Raw genomic sequence first — 8,233 nt, 5'->3', positions numbered from 1 at the left:
ATCAAAAATCATTATACTTGCAATTTGAATATAAAAAAACTTGATACAAAGATCACTGGTGAAAATTTCACCGGAGAAATTTTTTCATTTCACAAGGAACTGTGTATCTAGCTTTATGTGATACGTTTGTTTTGAGTAAAAGTATCGGAGAAAAAGAAGAAGAAGAAACAAAAATAACATGTCGAATCTACAGCACTGCGTACATATTCAATTATTATGACTGTGCTCATGACATGGATGATAATTCAACGAAAATAATGAATTGCCTGAGCAATTTTATCGAACAATTATCGCATATTCCATTTTATTTCTATTGCTTATTATACAATCGCAAAACGGTTGAAATATTTGGTTTCAATATGCTTGCCAAATGATATTCCATGGAATACCCGAAAAAGCGGTCTCATTTTGCATTCAAACCAATAGCATCGGTGGCCAATAGTTGACGGTTATGAATTTCAAACGGAACTATCGACACACAAAAAAAAGAAGAAGAAGAAAGTCACTGAAAAGGAGAAATGCGAATAAACTAGAAATGATTGACAGTTAAAAGACATAAAACACCAAACCAAAAAGCTTTTTTATAGAAAAAAAATGTGATGACAATAAAATAACAAATTGCTGGTTTTTTTCCAGGTCAATTTGGATATGCAAAAGTTCCCCGGGTAAGTAAGATCTCGAAAGAAGAATCGATAAAATTGAAACAAGAAAACGACAAGTTAAAATGCTTTTGGAATTCAGAATAACCAGTCGTTTCGACTGAACATGCGAAACATGATGAAAACGTAACAAACAACAGAAGCTCTATTCACCAGAACACATATATCGCCGACTCTTAATGCATTTTCCTTTATACGTTCTAGCACCATTTGCGCAAATATTGAAGCGTTTTCTTTTTCTTCTTCTTTGAAGCTCTGTTTCTTTTTGTTCAGTTCAATCGTTTTTAAAATGATTTTAGAACCGTTTGAATGTAGACACTTTTGAATTTCAAAATGCTTGAATTCTATCTTTAGTGTGATGCTTGAATTTGAAATGTATCGGTTTTCTATATTGATGGTTTTTATTTGCAGAAAAATGAACAAATTTAGAATGTATTATGCATATTCGAGGCATTCTTGTTCTTTTTTCAATGTCTTTGAACATTTTATTTTTCATTATCCATTTTTAGACTTTCTAGGTATTGTTATTTAAAAAAAAATTTCTTCCAAATTTCAAATTCAAACAGACGTTGCATCGCCTGAGACGACAATCGCAATCGTTTTCGGCACAATCGTCTAGCAGCAGCAGCAGTAGCACTGCAACTGGTACGAATGGACAACCAATTACCCAATTCCAACAGTCTTCATCATCGTACCATAGCGGTGGACCAGCTGTTGGAGTCCCGAATTTGTAAGATAAATCTGTTGATAACGAACACAGAGAAATAAAATGTGGTAGGTTTGTGCTTCAAACAAATTCGGAAATATCGGCAAGTTTTTTTCATTTATCTCAGAAATGGATGGTTTTTCGCTTGAAAATCACCCTTTGGGTCGGTACCTCACATGAAATTTTCCACCCGATCGATTGAGACTGATCTGAACTTTCCCCGATTTCCCGATTTCCCACAGTAGCGCTTTTCCGAGAATTTTCCAACCAAAAAATGCATGTGTGCTGTGCATAGTAATATTTTGGTGCGTGGGGTAACTTTTCTAAAACCTGTGATAACTATACTCGTCACCAATAGATAGCACAAACCTACCACATTTTATTTCTGTGTGAATATTACGTGTTTGCAATCAGATTCATTCTCAACTCTGAATTATTTTACAGGGCCGACCGTTTCGGACCTGAAGAAAACGGAAATAACCAGCAAAGCACTGGCTTTGTCAGTGGTCACATTGCCTCTACAGGCGGATTCATTTATCCAGGCGGCCAGACGCAACTTACACACAACTATTACCAACAAATTCCACCACAATACCCAAACAATAATTACCAACAACAAAAGAACTAAACGATAGAATTCATTTTTCCCCTTAAAATAATCTCAATAATGAATCATTGTTAATTCCCAAACAAAGACAAGAATTTTTTTTCAATAAAATTTCACTTTTTTCACTTTGAATCTTTGTTTTCGATCCTTATGTTTATTCGATAATTCAGAAGTAGCGTCAAAATTGCTGATGATGGAATCGAATCACTGGGATTTTCCAACTTGAAAATTACAAGTATTTCATCAAACAATCGTCAATCATGCTTCCAACTATGTCAATTTCGATTGAATGCCCATTAAATCTATAAATTTTTAATCAAACGTTCACAATTTGAACGGTCAAAAAATTCAAACGAAAAAACCAATTCAATGACTTTGCAGATAATGCAGTCTACCGTCGATAACTCTGATCGAGACGTTCACTCAATATAACGACAATGGCAAGCTGAAAAAAAATACTCACATCCGTTCATAGTGTGCGACATGTGCTCACGCATCGTTCGCCGCATGGACAATCGTTGTATTTTCCTTTGCGGTGATAAGAATGCGACGCAAGGCATACGCGACCGTTTTCAATGCGCATGTCGATCATGTTGTCGATCCTTTATAATGTTCATGTGTAGCCTTTTTTTTCGACTAGAACCGAAGAGCGGAATTGCCCATGATTTATTTGTGTTGTCTGCCACGAATATTTGATGGTGATAACCTCAAATCGCTTTTGTCACATGGCCAATGTGCCGAAGGAAAAAAACTCATTTTTTTTCTATAAAAATCGATTGAAATGAAGAAAAAAAACTCTCGTTTAATATTTTGAACATGCTCAATGCTCCTGCTTTTATAATATTCTACTGATGCCATTGATTACATATGCTATATGAACCAAAAGTGGGCCTCTATGCTTGTTGTTGTTTTTTGTTTTTGTTTGCTGTGTTTTATTTGTAGCTTTGTTCTTGTGTTGTGTCTAATTGTCACTGGACATGTGATTTTGTTTTTGTTTAGTAAATTGTTTAAGTAGGAAGTTACATGATTAAAAAGAGAACAAGTATGTGGTTGTTGTTGCAAAAAGAATTCTCGGTTGGACTCAAAAAGCTATAGAAACTAAATTTCTATATCGAATATCAAATTGGTTTTGTGTTCGGTGTCTTTGTTATTTTTATTGACGTCGACAGATGCGGTGGGTTTCTGACAGCATGCTCCCGATGGCTGCAAATTATTTTCATAATCCGAAGCTTCACCTTCGCTATAGCGGCGCTCTTGATTACGCTTCTTCTTCTTGCGTTTGTTTTCCTTCGGCTTTCGCTGACCAATAATGGTTGAATTCATTCTGTGGGTTGTAACAAATGGGAAATCGATTAGCAAAAGGAAAAAAAACGGTGCAAATAACGCTGTTATTAACTTTCAAGCTCTAAATACGGTAACATCATCAATTTTTTCTATAGGGACTATCAGTTTTCAAAAGCTATACCGTAAAACGTAGGTAATACAAAAAAAAAGATGATGCAATCGCCCATGAAAAGTGATGCATCGACAACAAATGGATCGGCTCATACTGGTCGCAAAAAATTATCGAAAATGAAAAAAAAAAACGTTCGCAAAAAAGACGACAAAGAAGATCAAAAAAAAAAGTTCGAAAGAAATGTAAAAAGATAGTGATAGACGAAAAATGCCAAGCCGATTCACGATTAGAATGAAAATCAATCTCAATACTTCAAACATGTGAGTAGTGAACCTACTTGAATAACAGTTTTCGGCAAAGTTGCTTGTCGAAACGGACAGTCTTTTTAACGCTTTCGGAGTGTTCGGCATCCTTTTCCTCCGGTATGCTCTTGAATGAGCCAATGCCAAGGTCAATGGAACCGGCACAGCCGTGTTCGTCGAGCGAACATTCCGGCGTTGTGGTACGATCATATGAACTGTGACGCTTTAAAATGCCCTTCAACGGAAACAAATCCATATGATGTTCATCGTTGCTCGATTCGGATTGTGTACGCGATTTGATGGCATGCTGTGGACATGGTTTTTTATCATTTGCATGATTTTCGCCACCATTCACCTGTTTCGCCTCTTCGGTTTGCTTTAATTCATCGCAATGTGATTCGGAGTATGAACGAGCCTTTTTACTATTGTCTCGTTTCGATTTTTTCGTCTTAGGACGTTGAACTGCTGGCGCCTTAATTTCATCCTCATCATCATCAGTTGTACTTTTAGCTTTGAAATTCTTATTTGTAATTTCAATTTGTAGCTCTTCATTTGACATGGCCGTTCCCACTTCCACATAATTGGTTTTGTCTTCCGCGACCTTTTCACTAACGTCATTGTATGACTTTTTTTCGTTGCACGCAAAATGCTTGCAATCGTTTGCGCTCAGTCCAACATCGTACGATGCAAAACGATCGATTGAATCCAGTTCAATTTGAATGACAACATTATTGTCCCATGTCTCGACACGTGGAGATTCCGAAATGGTGGCCGTTCCCGTGGGCATGGCAAAATAAAACGCATAATAATTATTGAAATACCCAGATCCAACGGTTGAGAACTTTAGTCGATAGCTGTTACTCGTATCAATAGCAACGATTGACGTTGATTCGACATTTTTTACGTGTAATGTAAATGCGACCACATTTTCAAAACGGTTATAAGTGAAATGGGGTAGCGTATAATTAATTGACGATTCCAAAAACGAATCTTTTTCATTTGTTTGTTGTACCGAGCCCACTTCTTCAATCTCAGTTGACATCTGATTTGACTGTGGCGGGAAGAAAATGCATGAAAGAAAAAGAAAAAGAAATTCGATTGAATTATTATGAAATGAAACTGGAATGAAAAAATGTTGAGCCGAAAACGTTCGAATGAAACTTACATAATGATCGCAATCATCGGTGAAAACATCGTCGTCCAAGCCCAATGAACTATCCTCTTTGGGACTGTGATGATCGCTTTCAACGCCGCTATCCTCGCGGCACAAATCAAAAATGCCCATCTGCTTACGGCTCAATACTGGCAGTGTGATTGCTAATATTTTCGTTTGATTGTCAAACTGTGCCGTTCCCATTTCCTTGTCCACCTCGTGCGGCAGGCTAACATTGAGTTTGTACTTGGCTGGTGTATCACAATGCATATGAATCGATTTTGTGTTAACATCCAGAACCACATCTTTGGATGAATTCAATAAGGGCAATTGAATTTTGATTACTAGCTCCTTGGGCACCGTGATATTCAACTTCGCATCCAATTCATCGGTGAATTCGTGCATTTCAATGTGCCGCCGATGGATTAGTTCATACTTGGGTGTTTCATATTCATCGATAGCGGCATTGTTAGCCATTGGTTTGGCTTCTTTGCGTTTCGGCACTTCATCGTCACCGTTGCGGTGTTCACCATTCTGCTGCTTACCAACACCACCACCAAATGCATTTCCATAAGCGTTAATCGATTGTTCGGTGCATTTTTTACGAATGACAACGGGCGTCGGTTGTCCTTTGTAGGCCAATTTTGGGAATTTCAAATTCGTAATACTATCAAGTGTTAAATCGAACGCTGAACGCACCGCATCATATGCCGTTTCGATGACCAATTTCTTGAATGCTGGATTCTTTTGTGCCAAATGCAATGTGTCCGAATGGAAGATGACATCGAATACGGCACAAATCACCTTATTTTTATCAAAATCATGTTTCGGTTTCGATTGCACATACGGTAAGCTCCAGTTCAGCCCCTTTTCCCCCGTTTTCGCATCGAAACCACATTGACTGGTGGGCTTTTCGATCGCATCACTCTTTGCCACATTAATGAATATCTTTTGATTACCATTCGCAATCGATTTGACAACAAATCCTGGTTCTGGATTAATAAACTTTATATCAATGCCACGTTCGGCTTCCAATTGTTTCAATTCAGCTTCGTAAATGCGACGATTCTCTGGATCATTAATTTCTTTACAATATTCAACGAAAAGACTGCGAAATTTCTCCGATTTAAATGCCTTGGTAAAACGATCCAGTTCGTCCGTTGTCAAATCAAAATTTCGCCATTCCGTTTCAGTTTTACTCATTGCGAATTTATCGGTCGAAATCGATTCGAATAATGGTTTTTGTTTGGTGGAATCAACTTTTTTCAAACATATACACACTACAGTAGACACAGATGAGGGGATGGAAAGAGAAGTGTGGAATAACAATTGTGGAACAGAAAAAAACGACCAATTAACTATTGATTATTCGTTAAATTGTGAAAATCCTTTGCGTTCACTACAAATCAATTGAAAACACTGACAATAAAATGGAAATGTGATTTCTGTGTCGGAAAAAATTGACGATTTATTTGCATTCACACACAGTGAACTACGCAGTACCCAAACTTTAATATCCCACTTTTAATCTAGTATACGAACTGTGCTTCGATAAATAAAAAATGCTACAGAAAAATATGTTGTCGGTGTTCCCTTACACAGAACCACAGATGGATGGTATGTGTGTGTGTGTTTTATGCGGCTGTTTGTATGAGCGCCTCGTCGTCAGTCTTAGCAATGTCTGTATGAATGTGTATGCGTGCATGTGTCTCTGTCTTACCAACGGTGTGCTAAATATGTATAAAATGAACGCGAAGCGACAACTGTCACGGGTTGTTTCACACAGATGTTTGCTGTTTATTTTTTTTTCTAGTCTGTTCTTTTCTCAGTGCTTGTATTTTTCCATAACTTTCGATGAAGCACCGGGCGCCAATAGCGAATATGTGCAAGTGAAAGAGCCGATGAACAAGAAGAGCCATCATGAAAGAGAAGAAAGGAAGAAAAGTCAAGCGTTAAAGAGATAAACTCGTTCATCGCAATCGTTTATGTATTAGTTTGACCGAAGAGCCAGTCTCTTGATCTCTCTCTCTCTCGCTAGCTGATTATCTAATACATGACCGGTGACCGGTTCAAATGACTTCAATGAACGACATTGTCTGTACATTTGATTAAAGGGAAACAACATTTGAATCGATTCTGTAAACGATCGAATCCAATGAAAATTGTACAATTTTGACACAATTTAATTGAAATGGCAACAACAACAACAACATCATATGCATGGTAGGTTGACAGGTCGAGAACCGTAGAATTATTCTATTAGTTGAATGTGTGTATGTCGCTAAGTTGGATGGATGATATTATGTGTACGTGTGAGCGTCCACGTCATGTCACACATGTAATATGTATGTAATCTGACAGTAAACGCCGTCTATGCATCTCTTTCACAACCGTAGTACATAGATTGCGCGACAGAATCCATGCATTTCATTCACGCAATTCCGATTCTGTATCGGTTGCTGTTTCTACGTATGCTTGTGTGTACTTCTCGCTTGTTGTTTATTTTAATTTTAGTTTCCAATCTATTTTTTACAGCATCTATTTTAGTACAAGAAAAATGTGTAGCGACTACTTTGTAAGGAAGGCAAGAAAAAAAACATATTCAAGAAAGAATAATATAGGGAAAAAGTCGATATATTCCGCATTCGCATCATCGGATATCGTGACTTTGTTTGCCACATGCCATCAAATATAAACAACAATTTGACGAATGTTTCGTATGCTGTTCTCTTTTCACTTGACGATCAATACCTTTAATTTGACCAATTTTTCTTTTGGCTCGTTAACATGCTTCAGTTGTGCAATTATCGCTCTTAATGAGAGAGAAGGACGATTGCATGTATTCAATATACTGTAATACTAACTCACTTTGGTACGTTTTCTGCTCAATTCAATTGTTCAAAAGCAAAACGAAACACAATCGATTGACATGCAAAACAAAAACACACACGGTTTTTATTTTATTGCAGCATTCGTTAGTTTAATTTTGTTTGTCATCTAAATTGGTTGACGGATTTTATTAGCATTCAGATTAATTGTTCGAAAAACACACACACCGTATTTCGGTGTTTGTTCTTAATTTACCGGCCAATTTTAAGCTCAAATTATTGACTTTTTAATTTCAATCGAAATTTTGCTAGGTGATCGACTAATTCGATTCGATTTATCGACCATTTTCATGAAACTCATTTCGTATCAGCTGAACACATATGGTTTTTCATATTGTACTTTTGATAAGAATTGAGTGCAGTTCAAAAGTTATTATTGCACATTCATTAAAGTTTGATGCATTCAATTCTGAATAATGCGTGAAATTCAATGCTGCATACACAACTATGGGCTCTGGCATATGGGTGTGTTCACTAGGGTGTTTTTGATATCAGTCGAATGAAAAGTGCCTATTTTTGATA

At 36.9% G+C, this 8,233-nt stretch overlaps 2 protein-coding genes across 2 annotated transcripts; one reads left to right on the top strand and one right to left on the bottom strand.

The window, feature by feature from the left end:
- Positions 1–636: 636 nt before the first annotated feature.
- LOC129571613 (uncharacterized) lies at positions 637–2,104 on the top strand (the record flags this gene model as incomplete). Its single annotated transcript, XM_055451432.1, is given in 3 exon segments — positions 637–665; positions 1,226–1,389; positions 1,810–2,104. Coding segments are annotated over 3 exon segments (377 nt in total), but the record flags the coding sequence as incomplete, so codon positions are not given.
- A 669-nt stretch (positions 2,105–2,773) lies between these two features.
- Positions 2,774–8,220, bottom strand: LOC129571612 (protein kintoun). Its single transcript, XM_055451431.1, has 3 exons — positions 4,836–8,220; positions 3,706–4,721; positions 2,774–3,296 (listed from the first exon to the last, which is right to left on the bottom strand). Exons 1-3 carry the CDS (start codon positions 6,024–6,026, stop codon positions 3,071–3,073), a joined length of 2,433 nt encoding a protein of 810 aa, XP_055307406.1. The 5' UTR covers positions 6,027–8,220; the 3' UTR covers positions 2,774–3,070.
- Positions 8,221–8,233: the final 13 nt, after the last annotated feature.

This window comes from Sitodiplosis mosellana, unplaced genomic scaffold (genome assembly GCF_009176505.1).
Source record: "Sitodiplosis mosellana isolate CC-2019 unplaced genomic scaffold, AAFC_SMos_1.0 Smas_scaffold_2977, whole genome shotgun sequence".
Lineage (NCBI taxonomy): Eukaryota > Metazoa > Arthropoda > Insecta > Diptera > Cecidomyiidae > Sitodiplosis > Sitodiplosis mosellana.
Note: the sequence above shows the minus strand (reverse complement) of the source record. Positions and strands in the feature narration are given on the sequence as shown.

Bases quoted from the DNA above. Each gene is read 5' to 3' on its own strand.
- LOC129571612 (XM_055451431.1), bottom strand. From the start codon at position 6,026: ATGAGTAAAACTGAAACGGAATGGCGAAATTTTGATTTGACAACGGAC. The intron at 4,722-4,835 runs GTAAGTTTCATT...TTCCCGCCACAG, and splicing joins CCGATGATTGCGATCATTAT to TCAAATCAGATGTCAACTGA. The intron at 3,297-3,705 runs GTAGGTTCACTA...TACAACCCACAG, and splicing joins TGCCGAAAACTGTTATTCAA to AATGAATTCAACCATTATTG.